Here is a 23,449-nt window from a genome sequence, read left to right as displayed (position 1 = left end):
GATTGTGTTGGCTGTGTTGGGCATGCCATAGTGAGATTATGTGGACTGTGTTGGGCATGCCATAGTGGGATTGTGTGGGCTGTGTTGGGCATGCCATGTTAAGATTGTGTGGGCTGTGTTGGGCATGCCATGGTGGGATTGTGTGGGCTGTGTTGGGAATGCCATAGTGAGATTGTGTGGGCTGTGTTGGTTATGCCATAGTGAGATTGTGTGGGCTGTGTTGGGCATGCTATGGTGAGATTGTGTGGACTATGTTGGGCATGCTATGGTGAGATTGTTTGGGCTGTGTTGGGCATGTTAAGATTGTGTGGGCTGTGTTGGGCATGCCATAGTGGGATTGTGTAGGCTGTGTTGGGCATGCTATAGTGAGATTGTATGGGCTGTGTTGGGCATTTCATAGTGAGATTGTGTAAATTGTGTTGGGCATGCTATGGTGGGATTGTGTGGGCTGTGTTTGGCATGTCATAGTGAGGTTGTGTGGGCTGTGTTGGGCATGCCATAGTGATATTATGTAGGTTGTGTTGGGCATGCCATAGTGAGATTGTGTGGGCTGTGTTGGGCATGCCATAGTGAGATTGTGTGGGCTGTGTTGGGCATGCTATAGTTGGATTGTGTGGGCTGTGTTGGGCATGCTATGGTGAGATTGTGTGGGCTGTGTTGGGCATGCCATGTTAAGATGGTGTGGGCTGTGTTGGGCATGCCATAGTGGGATGGTGTGGGGTGTGTTGGGCATGCCATAGTGAGATTGTGTGGGCTGTGCTGGGCATGCTATGGTGGGATTGTGTGGGCTGTGTTGGGCATGCCATGTTGAGATTGCGTGGGCTGTGTTGGGCATGCCATAGTGGGATTGTGTGGGCTGTGTTGGGAATGCCATGTTGAGATTGTGTGGGCTGTGTTGGGCATGCTATGGTGGGATTGTGTGGGCTCTGTTGGGTATGCCATAGTGAGATTGTGTGGGCTGTGTTGGGCATGCTTTGGTGAGATTGTGTGGGCTGTGCTGGGAATGTCATGTTAAGATTGTGTGGGCTGTGTTGGGCATGCCATAGTGGGATTGTGTGGGCTGTGTTGGGCATGCTATGGTGGGATTGTGTGGGCTGTGTTGGGCATGCCATGTTAAGATTGTGTGGGCTGTGTTGGGCATGCCATGGTGGGATTGTGTGGGATGTGTTGAGCATGCCATGTTGAGATTGTGTGGGCTGTGTTGGGCATGCTTTGGTGAGCTTGCATGGGCTGTGTTGGGAATGTCATGTTAAGATTGTGTGGGCTGTGTTGGGCATGCCATAGTGGGATTGTGTGGGCTGTGTTGGGTATGCCATAGTGAGATTGTGTGGGCTGTGTTGGGCATGCTATGGTGGGATTGTGTGGGCTGTGTTGGGCATGCTTTGGTGAGATTGCGTGGGCTGTGTTGGGAATGTCATGTTAAGATTGTGTGGGCTGTGTTGGGCATGCCATAGTGGGATTGTGTGGGCTGTGTTAGGTATGCCATAGTGAGATTGTGTGGGCTGTGTTGGGCATGCTATGGTGGGATTGTGTGGGCTGTGTTGAGCATGCCATGTTGAGATTGTGTGGGCTGTGTTGGGCATGCCATGGTGGGATTGTGTGGGCTGTGTTGGGCATGCCATGTTGAGATTATGTGGGCTGTGTTGGGCATACTTTGGTGAGTTTGCGTGAGCTGTGTTGGGAATGTCATGTTAAGATTGTGTGGGCTGTGTTGGGCATACCATAGTGGGATTGTGTGGGCTGTGTTGGGCATGCCATAGTGAGATTGTGTGGGCTGTGTTGGGCATGCTATGGTGGGATTGTGTGGGCTGTGTTGGGCATGCCATGTTGAGATTGTGTGCTCTGTGTTGGGCATGCCATGGTGGGATTGTGTGGGCTGTGTTGGGCATGCCATGTTGAGATTGTGTGGGCTGTGTTGGGCATGCTATGGTGGGATTGTGTGGGCTATGTTGGGCATGCCATAGTGAGATTGTGTGGTCTGTGTTGGGCATGCCATAGTGGGATTGTGTGGGCTGTGTTGGGCATGCAATAGTGAGATTGTGTGGGCTGTGTTGGGCATGCTATGGTGGGATTGTGTGGGCTGTGTTGGGCATGCTATAGTGGGATTATGTGGGCTGTGTTGGGCATACCATGGTGAGATTGTGTGGGCTGTGTTGGGCATGCCATGTTGAGATTGTGTGGGCTGTGTTGGGCATGCCATGGTGGGATTGTGTGGGCTGTGTTGGGCATGCCATGTTGAGATTGTGTGGGCTGTGTTGGGCATGCCATGGTGGGATTGTGTGGGCTGTGTTGGACATGCCATGTTGAGATTGTGTGGGCTGTGTTGGGCATGCCATGTTGAGATTGTGTGGGCTGTGTTGGGCATGCCATGGTGGGATTGTGTGGGCTGTGTTGGGCATGCTATTGTGGGATTGTGTGGGCTGTGTTGGGCATGCCATAGTGGGATTGTGTGGGCTGTGTTGGGCATGCTATGGTGGGATTGTGTGGGCTGTGTTGGGCATGCCATGGTGGGATTGTGTGGGCTGTGTTGGGCATGCCATAGTGGGATTGTGTGGGCTGTGTTGGGCATGCTATGTTGAGATTGTGTGGGCTGTGTTGGGCATGCTATGGTGGGATTGTGTGGGCTGTGTTGGGCATGCTATGGTGGAATTTTGTGGGCTGTTGACATAGTCTGGACAGTCCCTGGTTTGACTTTGGAAACCAGGAGATTTGACCTATAGGGACAGTGGGGCAGAGCTTCCAAACCATGAAAATCCTGCAACATGCAGGATATTTGGGAGTGCAGACTAAAACACATTTTCATTTTAAACCTTCTAAATTACTTAATCACAGGACAATGTTGGGTCACTTGATGTAACACTTTTTTACATGACATGATTCCATTATAAAGTGCATGGTAAGTTTAGACCTATGTTTGACTTACTATAAGCAGCTATTTAAAATGTGTTTGCAAACTCATTTAAATGCCCTTATTTTTCTTAAAGGGACATGAAACCATATTTTTCCTTCATGATTCAGAACAAGCATGCAATTTTAAACAACTTTTCAAATGAACTTCTGTTATCTAATTTGCTTCATTCTATTGATATCCTTTGTTGAAAAGCATATCTAAATAGGCTCAGTAGTTGCTGATTGGTGGCTGCACATAGATGCCTTGTGTGATTGGCTCACCTATGTGCATTGCTATTTCTTCAACAAAGGATATCTGAAAAATGAAGCAAATTAAATAATAAGTAAATTGGAATGATGTTTAAAATTGTATTCTCTGTCTGAATGAAAGAAAACATTGAGTTTCCTGTCCCTTTAAGGAGATATTTGCTACCATAGTTGTTCAGTGGTGCTACATGCTGGCCATGCATTTGATCTCCTTGATACTCATCCCATAGCCATATGATCTCAAAACTACTAATGGGTTAGTTTCATCAGATTGCTTGTTAGGGTGTGAAAGAGTTTTGTTGTGCAAGTTAACATCTTTCATCTGTCATTAACATATGTAGTTTTATATCATTCATTTCATGAACACATTTTTATTGAATCTGAATGTTTTTTCACAATTTCAGGTGTGCCTAAATGTAAGGATGAGTGAATGTTTATATTTTGACATCTGAATGGTAGAACAAATATTTTCTTTGATTATTTTTCTGCCATTTGAACGTCTTTATATAAAATGATTGAATTTTAGACCATATTCTAATTTATTTGATTTTTTTCATGAGAAAACTTAGTACTTGTGTAGATTTTGTCTTCATTTTCTACAGCATTCAAATTCATTAAAAGCATAGCCTTTTGAATTAGTTAAACCCAAAATATGAATACAAGTAGGTTCTATGTCTGGTGTCCCTGTGCTGTCTGGTGTCCCTGTGCTGTCTGGTATCTGCAGAAAATGGTTGTGGATTTGTCTTATGTTTAAGTGTATGTTCCATGGCCAGGTGATATATTAAGTGATTTATACTCACCATTTTGTCCCCTATTAGACACACCTCAGCGAACGGCTAATAAATTACATCATGCATGTCAAGCAAGCAGTTAAATAAGGAAGACCATTTGGTTAAATGTGCTGTTACTGAAAGAGCTTGTGTCTGTGTAAAATTGATAATCATTCAGTAACAAATGGATTTTGTGTTAAAGCAATTAAAAAAGGCAACTGTGATATCTTAATATTTATATATACAATATTGTAGGGCAAAGTTAAAATTTCATCATGATCTATTTTTTTTAAAGATGCTATATTAAAAAACATCAGGAAACATTTCACAAGTCTAAACTTCAATTATTCAAATACACTAGCTGTGTACAGAACAGCATACACCAGAGACAAGTTACCGCAACCTATTCCAGTAATAATAAACTAAAGGGGTGGTGTGCAATAGCAAGCATGTATAACATTATTACAACATCAATCAATCTTTCTAATTTTCTCTTTCAATATCAGAAAAATTGATTGGGATAGTCCCTTTTTTTCAAAATGATTATAATTTTCCCAATTTAAACACAGCCAAGCTTGATAACTGCCTGAGATTTATTCTCCATTTCTCCACAATGGCATCCTAAATGAACAATTATGGCTGCCGATCAACAAATATAGGGGACTGATACAAAAAAATAACACAATTGTGCAAAGCTGGTGGATTTGCTCTCTTTTCCCCTCACATTACATCAATATCACCTCCAACCTATCAAAAATATTGATGTCATGACCAACATGCAACATGGTGCCTATCAGTGAGTGCTTCCTTTTAAAGTGGGTTTATGGGGTTTATGGAGTCCATTTTCATTAAAACAAGATTTTATTAGAACTCACAGATAGGTATACATTGGAATTTATATCGATTGATATTGATTTTGCAACTGTCAATATCTTGTAGATATGTTTGTTTTATTTAGGATTTTACATTTACATATTGATGGCAATAATGACGTATTTCGCAATGTTGGTTATTTGGTGTGAGCCTATCGTCATCAAAAAGGACTGTTGTCAGCTAGGGTTGCGCCATCTTGTTTTTCCTGTCCATGCATATGCAGATCATTGGTCCATAAATATTATCGGTCGATCTGTGGGTGATTAGTAAGTGCCTCTGGCTGTTCAACTCAAAGTTTCCATTTTGTGGTTAATATTTAGTCAATAACTTGTAGTTGGGCACATTGTGATAACCAAGGTCGATGCAGTTTGTGCATCATGTGGGTGAGTTTTCTGATATCCGCTCACATCCAATACAATCTTTTTCACAGACATAAATAGTGTTATTGTGTACACTGTTATCTCTCCAATTACAAAAAAGGTGTATTGGAAGCCGTAAAACAGCCAATAAACATGATCTGTAAGATTGGATTCAACCCCATTGTTGCAAACACTGCTACTATATAGTGCTCAAGACACGTGTCATCTTTTAGCCTACCTCAGTATGTTATCATAGAAAGGAACTAAATCTCAACAAAGGATATCTAGAGAAAAAGGTAAATTTGAGAATATAAGTATTTTTTTTTTTAATTATATGTTCTACCTAAATCATGAAAATTTAATTATGACTTTAATATCAAATTGTGTCAGCATTTGACCAATAACATTTTAGTATTAACCTAGCAATGAAGAGGTTAATTTATTTCTATCTGGCTCTCTCAATAAATAAGATAAAGGCACCTCCCTGTCTTTCATTGCTGCTCTCCTGCTCTGATTACATCTTCATTCTCCTACTTTGTAACATAGTTATTGAATAACACTGTGATCTTATTCTCCTAGGCTAATGGGTAACAGCTTTTAGTTGATTTTTTTCTCCCCCTGATACATTTAGACCAATGTACCCATGCTTCTTTGTAGAGCCATTAACTGCTCAATTAGACTATTAGCCTATTTTTAGTGCTTAAGGAGGTGGGCTCCTTATCAAATTGGAAGAAGCAGTAATTGTATTTGGCCATCTATGGGCTCCTCAGCTCCCATGGGATTTTTTTTCACAAGTCTGGAGGATGTGAGTAATATTGTCTAAAGAGAGTTTAACCTGTTCACTGCAAGAAAGAACAGATGATCTGATGCTTCTGTCTACGCTGCCCAGACCCACAAACCACAATTAGAGTTTGTCCATCTGAGTAAAAGAAGGCGAATGCACATTGTTATACACACACAATTCAACACAGCTGTTGGTTTTGCTACTAATTGCTAGACGTGTACACAGACAAAATCATATGTTATGCTTTCATGTTGTCCTTTATTTGGCTGTGGGGGTCACCCAGAATTTGTTTGTTACCAAAATTAGTTCATCATCTATTTCTTCAGGACGGCAGAGGAGCAGCTATACCGTGAAGCTTACATACTCATTGGTTGATATAGGAATCAATAAACTGACAATGGCATTGCAAGTTCTCTATTGAATAGTGCAAAATGTTACTTTTTTTTGGTCTTTGTCCAAATCCACATATCTAGTAAATACTATAATATAGATCTAGAGCAATGGGTTTCAAACCGGTCCTCAGAACTCCCTAACAGGAGCACAGGTGAAATAATCAGCTGATTAGTAAACATGGTAATTAGTCTGCTCTCACCCAAGGTAATCCTGAAAAAGTGGCCTGTTGGGGAGGCCTGAGGACAGGTATGAAAACCAGTGGTCTAGAGCAGTGTTTCTCAGTAACGGTCCTCAAGTACCCCCAACAGGCTAGGTTTTCATTATAGCTGAACTAGAGCACAGGTGAAATAATCAGCTGACGGGTGAGAGCAGGTTAGTAACCATGGTTACTGATCAGCTGATTATTTCACCTGTGCTCTAGTTCAGCTATAATGAAAACCTGGTCTGTTGGGGGTACTTGAGGACCGCGGTTGAGAAGCACTGCTCTAGAGGAATTACATATTCCTTCCAGAAAGGTTGCAGTTGGTTCAGATGATGCTCCATTAGCACACTTAGGGGCAGATTTATTATGCTATGGATGCAGCTGTTTCTGTTGGAGCCTTCACGCTCCCTGGAAACAAAAGTTAAGAAGCAGAGGTTGTAAGACCGCTGCTCCTTAACTCATCCGCCACCTCTGAGGTGGAGAACAGCAATCATCCTGATCAGATACGATCGGGATGATTGACACCCCCTGCTACCGGCCGATTGGCTGCCAATGTGCAGGGGGCGGCATAGCACAAGCATTTCACCAGCTTGTGCAATAATAAATGCAGACAGCGTATGCAGTCAGTATTTAGCGAAGGTGGGCGGACATGTTCACCACAGCGAAACATGTTCGTCCGACATTTCATAAATTTACCCCTTGGTCCCACAGAGTTATTTGGAGTGACTGCGACTGGACAAAGCACAGCTCTGGTTCAGTGTAACCTGCTTTTTGTTTTTTTTAACAAATTAGTTTAGCTAAACAACAGAGTAGGGGGGCAAAAATGTACTTCCATTATCAAATTGTGCACAATGTTTGTATACGTACAATATCTGAGGTGTCAGCTCCTACTGAGCAGGTGATAAAGTTAAGAAAAATCCAAATGATGTGGCAGCAATTAGTGAAATACATTAATTTATTGCTATCATGCACTAGGTATAGTGGTACAAGGCATCTTTATATACCCTTCCACCACCAGGGGGCAGTGAAGAGGTATTTACATGTTCACATATTTAAAGGGACACTGAACCCAAAAATGTTCTTTCGTGATTCAGATAGAGCATGCAAATTTAAGCAACTTTCTAATTTACTCCTATTATCAAATTTTCTTCATTCTCTTGGTATGTTTATTAGAAAAGCAAGAATTTAAGTTTAGATGCCGGCCCATTTTTGGTGAACAACCTGGGTTGTCCTTGCTGATTGGACAGCAGCAATAGACAAGTGCTATCCATGGTTCTGAACCAAACATTTGCTGGCTCCTTAGCTTAGATGCCTTCTTTTTCAAATAAAGGTAGCAAGATAACGAAGAAAAATTGATAATAGAAGTAAATTAGAAAGTTGCTTAAAATTGCATGCTCTATCTGAATCATGAATGAAAGAAATTGGGTTCAGTGTCCCTTTAACTCTCTCCTGAATATGTCATACAAATAATAGAATGCCACCACACATATATACAAACAGCTGATACAAAAAGTTAATACAAAAACATTACATTTAAAAACAATAAACTTATTGTGATGGGTACATACAAGAATGCCACCCATATTATGGATAAAATATGGATACAGCAAGAAATTATCTACTATGATATATTATTCAAACAAATAACATTTTTCCAAAAGAGGGTTAATAATAGAAATACAATCAATTCCCTTATCACTTTATTATTTATCATAAAAACTTTGAAAATTCATGACAAAAGGGATAAAGTTCTACAAAAATACTGACAAATCCCAGTCTCTGTTTAAACCAATTGGTTCTAAAGTGCCTAATTGAAATATCCAATAACGTTCTTTTTCATGTAATAGAAGTTCCCTATTGCCACCTCTCCTAGGTCTAGGGACAAAATCTAAGTTGGTTAATGGCATGACCCACAGAATTAAAGTGACAGGCAATAGGGGCTAACTTGTTGTGAATCCTAATGGAACTTTTATGTTCTATAATCCTGTCCCTAATAGGCCTAGTGATAAAGTTCAGCTTATACATATATGAGTCTGTGATTCGCTGATGGCTATCACATCATACAGTGGTCACTAGATTAGAGAACAAGGCATTTTTTAACTAGCAAATTTACTATATCAAATGCTTATAAAACATTTAGACACATGTTTTGGTATTGCTGGACTGGTATATGCTATGCATGAAAGAGAAAGGGGCACTTGCAATTGCAGGACATCAATAGATTTTATATAAATTAAATGGTTTATTAACATATGTCTGGTTAATTTATTAAAGCTGAGTATAGTTATGCAAATGAAAGACATTTTTATGATGTCTCAATTATAAGTTTGCCTTTACTGCATGTGAATCATATTCCACAATGATGCGGGAGTCTTTCTTATGGGTTATCGTGGGTGTGCAGTGCATGCCTGGATGTACAATTGTGCTTATTTTAGAAGTACACTCTGATTGTGAGGATACATACACTGTGATTGTGAGGATACATACACTGTGATTGTGAGGATACACACACTGTGATTGTGAGGATACACACACTGTGATTGTGAGGATACATACACCGTGATTGTGAGGATACATACACTGTGATTGTGAGGATACATACAGTGTGATTGTGAGGATACATACACTGTGATTGTGATGATACATACACTGTGATTGTGAGGATACATACACTGTGATTGTGATGATACATACACTGTGATTGTGAGGATACATACACTGTGATGGTGATGATACATACACTGTGATTGTGATGATACATACACTGTGATTGTGAGGATACATACACTGTGATTGTGAGGATACTTACACTGTGATTGTGAGGATACATACACTGTGATTGTGAGGATACATACACTGTGATTGTGAGGATACATACACTGTGAATGTGATGATACATACACTGTGATTGTGAGGATACTTACACTGTGATTGTGAGGATACATACACTGTGATTGTGAGGATACATACACTGTGATTGTGATGATACATACACTGTGATTGTGAGGATACATACACTGTGATTGTGAGGATACATACACTGTGATTGTGAGGATACATACACTGTGATTGTGAGGATACATACACTGTGATTGTGAGGATACATACACTGTGATTGTGAGGATACATACACTGTGATTGTGAGGATACATACACTGTGATTGTGAGGATACATACACTGTGATTGTGAGGATACATACACTGTGATTGTGAGGATACATACACTGTGATTGTGAGGATACATACACTGTGATTGTGAGGATACATACGACTGTGATTGTGAGGATACATACACTGTGATTGTGAGGATACATACACTGTGATTGTGAGGATACATACACTGTGATTGTGAGGATACATACACTGTGATTGTGAGGATACATACACTGTGATTGTGAGGATACATACACTGTGATTGTGAGGATACATACACTGTGATTGTGATGATACATACACTGTGATTGTGAGGATACTTACACTGTGATTGTGAGGATACACACACTGTGAATGTGATGATACATACACTGTGATTGTGAGGATACTTACACTGTGATTGTGAGGATACATACACTGTGATTGTGAGGATACATACACAATGATTGTGAGGACACATACAATGTGATTGTGAGGATACATACACTGTGATTGTGAGGATACATACACAATGATTGTGAGGACACATACAATGTGATTGTGAGGATACATACACTGTGATTGTGAGGATACTTACACTGTGATTGTGAGGATACATACACTGTGAATGTGATGATACATACACTGTGATTGTGAGGATACATACACTGTGATTGTGAGGATACATACACTGTAATTGTGAGGATACATACACTGTGATTGTGAGGATACATACACTGTGATTGTGAGGATACATTCATACACTGTGATTGTAAGGATACATACACTAGTGATTGTCAGAATACATACACTGATTGTGAGGATACATACACTGTGATTGTGATGATACATACACTGTGATTGTGAGGATACATACACTGTAATTGTGAGGATACATACACTGTAATTGTGAGGATACATACACTGTAATTGTGAGGATAAATACGCTGTGATTGTGAGGATACATACACTGTGATTGTGAGGATACATACGCTGTGATTGTGAGGATACATACACTGTGATTGTGAGGATACATACACTGTGATTGTCAGTAAACATACACAATGATTGTGAGGATACATACACTGTGATTGTGAGGATACATACACTGTGATTGTCAGTAAACATACACAATGATTGTGAGGATACATACACTGTGATTGTCAGTAAACATACACAATGATTGTGAGGATACATACACTGTGATTGTGATACATACACTGTGATTGTGAGGATACATACACTGTGATTGTGAGGATACATACACTGTGATTGTGAGGATACATACACTGTGATTGTGAGGATACATACACTGTGATTGTGAGGATACATACACTGTGATTGTGAGGATACATACACTGTGATTGTGAGGATACATACACTGTGATTGTGAGGATACATACACTAGTGATTGTGAGGATACATACACTGTGATTGTGAGGATACATACACTGTGATTGTGAGGATACATACACTAGTGATTGTGAGGATACATACACTGTGATTGTGAGGATACATACACTGTTATTGTGAGGATACATACACAGTGATTGTGAGGATACATACACTGTGATTGTGAGGATACATACACTATGATTGTGAGGATACATACACTGTGATTGTGAGGATACATACACTGTGATTGTGAGGATATATACACTGTGATTGTGAGGATACATACACTAGTGATTGTGAGGATACATACACTGTGATTGTGAGGATACATACACTGTTATTGTGAGGATACATACACTGTGATTGTGAGGATACATACACTGTGATTGTGAAGATATATACACTGTGATTGTGATGATACATACACTGTGATTGTGAGGATACATACACTAGTGATTGTCAGGATACATACACTGGGATTGTGAGGATACATACACTGCGATTGTGAGGATACATACACTGCGATTGTGAGGATACATACACTGCGATTGTGAGGATACATACACTGCGATTGTGAGGATACATACACTGTGATTGTCAGGATACATACACTGTGATTGTGAGGATACATACACTGTGATTGTGAGGATACATACACTGTGATTGTGATGTTATGAATATTATCCTTATTATTATTATTATTATTATTATTATTATTATTATTAGTTCAGCAGTGTACGCGCAAAGTGTATTATGTGTTTAGACACAATAAATACTATGGAACCTCTATATCATTCTGATAATGTAATTCATTATATATATAATAGCGGTTACCAACTTTGCAGGGACAATGTGTGCAATTTAATAACACTCTGAATTATATCATTTGTAAAGGATAATAGATGTAAAACCTGAATCCTTTTAGTTCTGATTTGTCTATTAATTAAACTGAGACCAGATCAATAAACAAACTTAGTTTAATAAAATAATTATTAGAAATAATAAGCAATATTTGAATAAAGCAAGTAAATAAGCATACATCATTACAATGATTTAATGATTATTAGGTTAAACTAATGAAAATGATCACTAAATGATTTTATTTGCAGTAGCTTGCATGTATAACAGAGAAACAGAAACTGTGATTGTGATGTTATGAATATTATCCTTATTATTATTATTATTATTATTATTATTATAAATATTATTTATAGTTCAGTAGTGTACGTGCAAAGTGTATTATGTGTTTAGACACAATAAATACAATGAAATGATTTTATTTGCAGTAGCTTGCATGTATAACAGAGAAACAGAAACTTTTTTTATTTAAATTCTCAGCATAGCTGGCAAGAATCAAGTAAACTAATAATCCTGGCAAACCATAAGAAAATAATATTATTACTAGATTCCTGATTGACCCAGTGTTATTGTCGACAGATACGACCAGGTTAACAGGAATTACCAAACAAAAAAAATTGTGACTATAAAGGGCAAACCAGAATTGATTAACTCACCTGATTCAATAATAAAACTTTGAATATAAATGTAAAGAGCATAAATCATATTAACAAAACTGTTTCATATAGGTTTGTTTCATACTTATCAACATTGTGGGATCCTTCACTGTGGTTCAGTGTAAAAAGACCCTCTTGGGTTACCCCTTGACCCTCTTCACAGTACTTCACAGTAAGCAATTATATACTTCACAGTAAGCAATTATATACTGGCAAGCAGCATTAGCTTATAACTACATATTAATACTGAAAAATAATATATATGTGTATGTGTACCTGAATATATAAGTAAATACACATGATCAATTTTACCCCTATATTATATAGCACAGACATATGTGATTAATATGCAATATCAAAATGGTGAATTATACTGGACAATTTTCCTGACAGTGAGGATACATACACTGTGATTGTGAGGATATATACACTGTGAATGTAAGGAAACATACAATGTGATTGTCAGTAAACATAAACCATGATTGTGAGTATAAATACACTGTGATTGTGAGGATACATACATTGTGATTGTGAGGATGCATACAATGTGATTGTGAGGATACATACACTGTGGTTGTGAGGATACATACACTGTGATTGTGAGGATACATACACTGTGGTTGTGAGGATACATACACTGTGGTTGTGAGGATACATACACTGTGATTGTGAGGATACATATACTAGTGATTGTCAGAATACATACACTGTGATTGTGAGGACACATACACTGTGATTGTGAGGATACATACACTGTGATTGTGAGGATACATACCCTGTGATTGTGAGGATAAATACACTGTGATTGTGAGGATACATACACTGTGATTGTGAGGATACATACACTGTGATTGTGAGGATACATACACTGTGATTGTGAGGATACATACACTGTGATTGTGAGGATACATACACTGTCATTGTGAGGATACATACACTGTGATTGTCCGTAAACATACACAATGATTGTGAGGATACATACACTGTGGTTGTGAGGATACATACACTGTGGTTGTGAGGATACATACACTGTGATTGTGAGGATACATATACTAGTGATTGTCAGAATACATACACTGTGATTGTGAGGACACATACACTGTGATTGTGAGGATACATACCCTGTGATTGTGAGGATAAATACACTGTGATTGTGAGGATACATACACTGTGATTGTGAGGATACATACACTGTGATTGTGAGGATACATACACTGTGATTGTGAGGATACATACACTGTGATTGTGAGGATACATACACTGTGATTGTGAGGATACATACACTGTCATTGTGAGGATACATACACTGTCATTGTGAGGATACATACACTGTCATTGTGAGGATACATACACTGTGATTGTCCGTAAACATACACAATGATTGTGAGGATACATACACTGTGATTGTAAGGATACATACACTGTGATTGTCAGTAAACATACACAATGATTGTGAGGAGACATGCACTGTGATTGTGAGGAGACATACAGTGTGATTGTGAGGATACATACACTGTGATTGTGATGATACATACACTGTGATTGTAAAGAGACATACAGTGTAATTGTGAGGATACACACACAATGATTGTGAGGATACATTCACTGTGATTGTGAGGAGACATACAGTGTGATTGTGAGGATACATACACTGTAATTGTGAGGATACATACAGTGTGATTGTGAGGATACGTAAACTGTGATTGTGAGGATACATACACTGTGATTGTAAGGATACATACACTGTGATTGTCCGTAAACATACACAATGATTGTGAGGAGACATACACTGTGATTGTGAGGAGACATACAGTGTGATTGTGAGGATACATACACTGGGATTGTAAGGATACATACACTGGGATTGTGAGGATACATACACTGTGATTGTGAGGATACATACACTGTGATTGTGAGGATACATACACTGTGATTGTGAGGATACATACACTCTGATTGTTATCATACATACACTGTGATTGTGTGGATACATACACTGTGATTGTGTGGATACATACACTGTGATTGTCATGATACATACACTGTGATTGTGAGGATAAATTCACTAGTGATTGTGAGGATACATAAACTGTGATTGTGAGGATACATAAACTGTGATTGTGAGGATACATACACTGTGATTGTGAGGATACATACACTGTGATTGTGAGGATACATACACTAGTGATTGTGAGGATACATACATTAGTGATTGTGAGGATACATACACTAGTGATTGTGAGGATACATACACCGTGATTGTGAGGATAAATACGCTGTGATTGTGAGGATACATACAATGTGATTGTGAGGATACATACACTGTGATTGTGAGGATACATACACTGTGATTGTGAGGATACATACACTGTGATTGTGAGGATACATACACTAGTGATTGTGAGGATACATAGAATGTGATTGTGAGGATACATACACTGTGATTGTGAGGATACATACACTGTGATTGTGAGGATACATACAATGCGATTGTCAGTAAACATAAACAGTGATTGTTAGGATACATACACTGTAATTGTGAGGATACATACACTGTGATTGTGAGGATACATTCACTGAGATTGTGAGGATACATTCACTGTGATTGTCAGGATACATACACTGTGATTGTCAGGATACATACACTGTGATTGACAGGATACAAACACTGGTGATTTGCAGGATACATACACTGTGATTCAGATGATACATACACTGATTCAGAGGATACATACACTGTGATTCAGAAGATACATACACTGTGATTGTGAGTATACATACACTGTAATTGTAAGGATACATACACTAGTGATTGTGAGGATACATACACTGTGATTGTGAGGATACATACCCTGTGATTGTGAGGATAAATACACTGTGAATGTGAGGATACATACACTGTGATTGTGAGGATACATACACTGGGATTGTGAGGATACATACACTGTGATTGTGAGGATACATACAGTGTGATTGGGAGGATACATACACTGTCATTGTGAGGATACATACACTGTGATTGTGAGGATACATACACTGTGATTGTAAGGATACATACACTGTGATTGTAAGGATACATACACTGTGATTGTCAGTAAACATACACAATGATTGTGAGGATACATACACTGTGATTGTGAGGATACATACACTGTGATTGTGAGGATACATACACTGTGATTGTAAGGATACATACACTGTGATTGTCAGTAAACATACACAATGATTGTGAGGAGACATGCACTGTGATTGTGAGGAGACATACAGTGTGATTGTGAGGATACATACACTGTGATTGTGAGGAGACATACAGTGTAATTGTGAGGATACACACACAATGATTGTGAGGATACATTCACTGTGATGGTGAGGACACATACAGTGTGATTGTGAGGATACATACACTGTGATTGTGAGGACACATACAGTGTGATTGTGAGGATACATACACTGTAATTGTGAGGAATTGGATACATACAGTGTGATTGTGAGGATACATACACTGTGATTGTGAGGATACATACAATGTGATCGTGAGGATACATACACTGTGATTGTGAGGAATTGGATACATACAGTGTGATTGTGAGGATACATACACAATGATTGTGAGGACACATACAATGTGATTGTGAGGATACATACACTGTGATTGTGAGGATTCATACACTGTGATTGTGAGGATTCATACACTGTGATTGTGAGGAATTGGATACATACACTGTGATTGTGAAGATACATACACTGTGATTGTGAGGATACATACACAATGATTGTGAGGACACATACAATGTGATTGTGAGGACACATACACTGTGATTGTGAGGATACATACACTGTGATTGTGAGGATACATACACTGTGATTGTGAGGATACATACACTGTGATTGTGAGGATACATACACTGTGATTGTGAGGATACATACACTGTGATTGTGAGGATACATACACTGTGATTGTGAGGATACATATTACATACACTGTGATTGTGAGGATACATACACTGTGATTGTGAGGATACATACACTGTGATTCTTCTTATTATTTCTGAACTGTATTAATATGATTTATTCTGTGAGCTGCATTTCAAAAGTGAGGTTACATTATTAAAGGAACAGTAAATACAGCAGATTTGCATAAACAACAAATACATGATAAAAAGACAATGCAAAAGGACTTAGGGGTAGATGTATCATTCCGGTGAACTGCTTGTGAAATGCCGCCGCTTGCAGTAGGTGTCAATCAACCCAATTGTATTCGATTGGGCGGATTGATGTCCGCAGCCTCAGAGGCAGCGAGCAAGTAATGGAGCAGCGGTCTTTTTTTTGGGGAGCCCGAAGGCTCGCACGGACACAGGTGCATTAGGCATTATTCAGGGCATGTTAAATCGGCCCCTATGTCTGAACTTCTAATGAGTATTAGATTTTGTTCTGATAAATTTCAAAATTATGTCTATTTCCACTTCTCCTGTATTGTGTGACAGCCATCAGCCAATCACAAATGCATATATGTATATTCTGTGAATTATTGCACATGCTCAGTGGAAATTGAAGGCTCGCATGGAAACAGGGGCATCAAACTCGGCCCCTTTATCTGTAAATATAAAAAGACTGTGCAACTTTTGTTAATAGAAGTAAATTGGAAAGTTGTTTAAAACTGCTGCTCTATTTGAATCATGAAAGCTTATTTTGACTTGAGCGTCCCTTTAAATGTTTCTGCTATAAGGAACAAATAATCACTTTACATATTAGAACAAAAAACAAAGAATGAATGTGTCAGATACATGTCAGTTGGCCAGATTCAATAAGAATGCAGAACACAGATCTTAAATGTTGGCTCCATAGGAACTGGAAAGATATTTTTTTTAATTAAAGCATAATTTTAATTACTATTGAATCCAGGCCCCTCTGTGACATATATTGATGGGGATATGATAAGTAGCCGGTTGTGCTTCACAAACTGTAGTAGTAAGCAAAATGCAGTATTTTTATCCTGCCTGCAGATATATCAACAGCCATAATGTATTGCCATTCTTCTCAACAAAGAGATTAGGGAACTATATGCATTCAAAACTCCATATAAGTTTGTTAGAAATTCTTGTTCTAACATTTGTTACATAGCAAGAATACTAAGTATAAATAAAGTTACAGAATTCAAGATTGCCAGGAACCTACATAACCTCTTGGCTTCAAGAGAGAGGTAATTGCTACTTTGTTGCAGTCTTTTCTAGCAGGCAAAAGGTTAATAAGGCCTAAATATTGATTGGCTCCCGAAAAGGGACCTATTATGTCATCACATCTGCTTGATATAAAAGGTGTGCTCACCATCCAGGATGTTATTACTACTCTGTTCAATTGGCAGCGTGTAAAGATGCTATTAGTGGCTAACTGGTAAGAAAAATAAAACACTTTAACCTCATGCAGCATAAGACGTACACTGGTCAGTATGTGGTGGCTAATGAGCTATAAGCGAATATTATTGAGTGCTGGCAGTAACTCACACACCTGTTGTCCCAATGAAACAACACACATTGTTAATAGTATTATGGTTACAAATTTAAAGGGATATTTAAATACAAAAATAGAAATTACACACTTTTATTTCTTTTTTTTGGGGAGGGGGGTTAAACACATAGGTAAAATCCCTGCTTGGAACCTGCAGGTCTTACAGCTACCAAGTTAAAATAAGGAGTGTTTTTAATGAAGTTGTGTGACAACCACCCCTGATTGACAAACCATGTCCTGCTGGGGCACCTTTGGGCTAGAAATTTCTTTTTTACGATTGCAAAAACTCTTCTAGAGTTAAGCTTTTTTAGTTAGTCGGGTTGCTTTTGTATTAAAAGTTTAAAAAAAAACTTATTTTGCACTAGTGGTAACCCAAATCGCACTTAAAGTTGAAAATTGCGTTTTTGCATTCCCCCATAGAAGTCAATGGAGAAAAAAAAAGTGGGAAAAAAAAACCTAACACCCACTCTCTCGCACAAACACTATAGCATTTTCGCAATTGCGCTAAACCGACATGAAAATATAAATATTTAATATTCCAAAGTTCTTAACATAACTGAATATGTTCTATTTATTCATAATTACATATTTCTTCATATATCTGATGTTTTTTAAACAAATATATATATATATATATACATATATACAGTATAGATATAGATATATACAGATATATAGGAGTATCTATTTAAAAATACATTAAACATATTGTGCAGAACATTGGAATGTCAAATATTTACAGTAAATACATAATTAAACATATCTATATAACTACAAATAAATCTTTAACAACGTATCTGTATGTATCTCTATGTTAAAGCCCTTTGCCTGCCTTATATTTTTTAGCCTTTTTTGTGCAATATTTTTTTTTAATAAATGTTATTAGACAGCGTTATTATGAGTGTAAGTGTACTTTGTAATGCATTTTTATGTGTTTTGTGATGCTTTTGTTTTGGAAAACAGCAATCACAATTTATCTCAACTTGTAATATCAGCAAAATTAAAAGTGCTCACAAAAAGACAATATCGCTTGCGCAAAACCATTTGCGGCCTCAATTGTAATCTAGCCATTAATGTTTGCATTAGACTGACAATAAAGTTCTGTTGGGTAATTAGGGACATAATATGTAGAGAATATGCAATTCTGACATCCAAGCTACCATGTAAAGGGCAATAAAGTAAAAGTTGAACTGTCATGATTCATATAGAGCATTAAATTGTTTTTAAAAAAAATCAGTTTATCCCTATTATCAACTTAGTTTTCTAGTCATATGAGTTCAGGAGTGTGCGTGTTGTTGTGAGTAGGGTTGCTAACTCGGCCATGATTTCCTGGACACTTATGAGTTACACATGCTGCAGGGTTTGCAGGTAAGAACATGTATTGTGCTGTTCATCATCACTTTTAATGTGATATCCAGAGACACAATACATGTTCAGCCCCGCTCACCCTGCAGCATGCATAACTTATAAGTGTCCAGGAAAACATGGTTGAAGTGGCAACCCCAGTTGGGAGAACTTAAAGGGACACTCAATCAAAATTAAAATTTCATTATTCAGATAGAGCAGACATTTTAAACAACTTTCCAATTTACTTCCATTAACTAAATGTGCACAGTCTTTTTATATTAAAAATTTTGAATCACCAGCTTCTACTGAGCATGTGCAAGAATAAGTGTGTAAGCATTTGTGAATGGCTGATGGCTGTCACATGGTATGTGTATGCATTTGTGATTGGCTGATAGCTGTCACATTGTACAGGGGGAGTGGAAAAAGACATAACTTTTAAAATTGTCAGAAAAAAAATCTACTACTCATTTAAAGTTCAGACTAAGTGCTATTGCATTGTCTTGTTATCTTGCATTTGTTGATTATGCAAAAAAAAAAGTGTTGACTGGTCCTTTAATAGCAACAATTCTACTGCTCACTCCTGACTTTTTGTGTTAGTTTTAAAAGTGCATATCCTATATAAATCAAGAAAGTTTAATTTTGTCTTTAACATTCCTCCCTGGTTCTGAGCTTATTTGGATTATATAGTTATTTACCAATTAATTCAGTGTAAAGACTTTTTCTTTAAGGGCTCACATAGCAAAGCCCTGCAGTATCCTCCAGGCACTGACAGTGTGGATCGGGTCCGCAAGACCTTGCTGAATGCGGAGAGCAATACGTTCTCCGCATTTACCATTGCACCAGCAGCTCACAAGAGCCGCAGGTGCAACGCTGCCCCCTGCAGGCTCGCAGCCAATCGGCCACCAGCAGGGGGGTGTCAATCAACCCGATCGTACTCGATCGGGTCGAATTGTGGCGATTCCTGTCCGCCTGCTCAGAGCAGGTGGACAGGGTTATGGAGCAGTGGTCTTTAGACCGCTTCTTGATAACTGGTGCTTCGATACGGAGCTTGATAAATTGACCTATATGACTCCATGTTACACAGTATCTACATTTGCTCATGATCATTTAACTCCTAATAGAATAAAATTGGAGTTTTACTAGGTAAGGTAATGTGATTGAGCCTTCCCTGGCAGATTTAAAGGGACAGTATACACTAATTTTCATTTAACTGCATGTAATAGACACTACTATAAAGCATAAGATGCACAGATACTGATCTAAAAATCCAGTATAAAGCAGTTTAAAAACGTACTTAGAATCTCCCAGTTTAGCTCTGTTAAAAAGGTAGCTGAAACGCCCATTGCAAAACAGACACTCCCCCTTCCTTTGCATATGAAAAGACTCTTTACATGAACAGGGTATGGTATACGTCAGTATTCTCCTAAAACTGTGGGGCTTGGTTAGGAGTCTGAAAGTCAGAGCAATGTTATTAAAAAATAAGCAAATCTATACATTAAAAAAAAAAAACCCTGTATGGGCTATATAAATGGATCATCTTAAAAACATTTATGCAGAAAAAATCTAGTGTATAATGTCCATTTAAGGGGATAACAATAGTAACTATCAACCAATGAGCATAAAGAGGGAGTAACTATCAGCCAATGAGCATTCGTTGAAAGTAGCTATCAGCCAATGAGCATTAGTAGGAAGTAGCTATCAAACAATTAGCATTAGTAGGAAGTAGCTATTAGGCAGTGAGCATTAGTAGCAAGTATTAAAACAAAAAACAAACAGGCGCAGCCTGACTCAAGTGTAAAACATTTAATACAGGGTAAATGCGCACAAGTTAAATGGCAACTTACAAGTTTTAAGAATTATAAAAGCAATGTTAAAAACCATAAGATCAGGTAAGTACAATCCCTCCGGCCCTTGCTGTACAACGAACGGTGTTACTCCCAAGCGCCTTTCCACCCCAGCGCTAGAAAAACCGAGTCTAGAATCAGGCACAAAGGATCCCTGGAAGCAGGTCCGGTGGATGTAAGTAAGCAAGCTCTATGCGTTTCGTCTGAAACCGATCAGACTTTCTCAAGAGTTCATGTTTAGTTCTGTCCTGATCTGGTGATTTTGGAAGAACACTCACCTCCATTGCGGGCTGCAGACGACTTTTCTAGGGGATTATCGAATACATCTACAGCACTTCCGGCATCACACTTGGGGCACATTGTTTCTTGGATATCCCCACAACACCCATTTTGTGAAACCGACTTTACATCACACTCCCACATTGATGGTTGGCACCGATACTGGTACTGTGATTAGTAGCAAGCATACAATTATTACAGCGGTATTAGTTTAAATTCAGTTTTAACTTCATCATTTTTTTCTGCCCCCCGCCCAAAAAAAAATATGTTTACATGCTGCTCTTTTAAATTATTGAAAGTGTCCATTTAAAGGTCCTGACTTTAGCTGACCTCATGCTCAACCTTTTGCATCAGAGTTTTTTTTAATATATACAGTATGTATAAATAAATTGCTTTAAAAAAGGTTTGTGACAAGATCTCACAGTCTCATCTATATTTGTCAAATGGTGTATGTGTTGAGTCACACAGTGTATTAAATACATTCAGCTTGTAGCAATGACAGCACTTACGTTTTATGTTTTTGTTTCAGGCTGGGAAAATTATCTTGATCTACCGCAAGACACCGCTTAGCATTTTAAAGAGATTTTTAGTCTGGTCAGTCATACTGGTAAGTTTTTTTACTTATTGTATATTCACATAAATATGCCATTCTGCATACCAGCTAATTAACCCTATATAATTAATCTGAATCAAAACTTAATAGTGTTGTGTAATAGCAGCTGGCAAACACAACTGAAAAAATTGCTGCTTTCACCACATGCACAAGCCAGGATACCCGAGCACTGATTGGTTGGTTCTCTTTGTGCACTGTGCATGCCAACAATTAATGTTGTGTAAACTGTCAGATTGGCACCTGGTGTTTCACATGGTGCTGAATCTGGTATTGAAATAAATAGCTAATGCAATCTTTTTATCAAAACACTTTGCATTGCTGGTGTCTTGAAAAAGTTTGCTTGATCTCTAGAGACAAAGGCCCCCTTGTACTAAAAGGCTAGCAGACAAATTTCTCAACTCATGAAGTTGTCTGCTCACATTCGCTACATACGGGCAGAGGGGGAACCCGATCCACTGTCCGTATGTATCATTACACGCTCAAGTGAGGATGTAAAGCCCACCCCTTTTCTTGCGTGACCAATCACGTGAGAGAAGGGACTGTCGGGTGATTTCTCTTTGCCACCTCAGAGGTGGAGCAGAGTGTAAGAAGCAGCGCTCTAATGAACGGTGCTACCGTGCTTATTACATTGCGGGAAGCAGGCTCACATGTGCGAACCTGCCCTGCAAGGGCTCCGGAGCAGCTGCTTAGTACATGGAGTCCAAAGTATACTGTCGACTTCCATGTTCATTTAAAGTGAGATAAAGGTGTAAAATGAAAATACAAAAATAAAATAAAATGAATTAGTTATATTGTAGCTAGCTTAGGGTTTATTTTACAGGTGAGTATTTAGTTTTAGATAGGTAATTTTATTTATATTTATTTAAATTAGATTTAAGTTAGGGGGTGTTAGGGTTAGGGTTAGACTTAGGTTTAGGGGTTAATACATTTAATATAGTGGTGGTGACGTTGGGGATGGCAGATTAGGGGTTAATAAGTATAATGTAGGTGGCGGCGGTGTAGGGGGGCAGATTAGGGGTTAATAACATAATGTAAGTTGCAGTGGTGTAGGGGGGGCAGATTAGGGGTTAATAACATAATGTAGGTGGCGGCGGTGTAGGGGGGGCAGATTAGGGGTTAATAAGTATAATGTAGGTGGCGGCGGTGTAGGGGGGGCAGATTAGGGGTTAATAACATTATGTAGGTGGCGGCGGTGTAGGGGGGGGCGGATTAGGGGTTAATAAGTATAGTATATTTGCGGCGGGGTCCGTGAGCAGTGGGATAGGGGTAAAACAGTTTAGTAT

General features: G+C 38.5%; 1 protein-coding gene across 1 annotated transcript in view; it reads left to right on the top strand.

The window, feature by feature from the left end:
- LOC128640395 (heparan-alpha-glucosaminide N-acetyltransferase-like) overlaps positions 1-23,449 on the top strand; it is a 623,176-nt gene that overhangs the window by 483,283 nt on the left and 116,444 nt on the right. The window contains exon 17 of the mRNA XM_053692886.1: positions 22,083-22,160. Within this exon, the coding sequence (XP_053548861.1) occupies positions 22,083-22,160 (78 nt within the window). The remainder of the gene's footprint in view (positions 1-22,082; positions 22,161-23,449) is intronic.

This window comes from Bombina bombina, chromosome 9, assembly GCF_027579735.1.
Source record: "Bombina bombina isolate aBomBom1 chromosome 9, aBomBom1.pri, whole genome shotgun sequence".
NCBI classification, from domain to species: Eukaryota; Metazoa; Chordata; class Amphibia; order Anura; family Bombinatoridae; genus Bombina; species Bombina bombina.
Note: the sequence above shows the minus strand (reverse complement) of the source record. Positions and strands in the feature narration are given on the sequence as shown.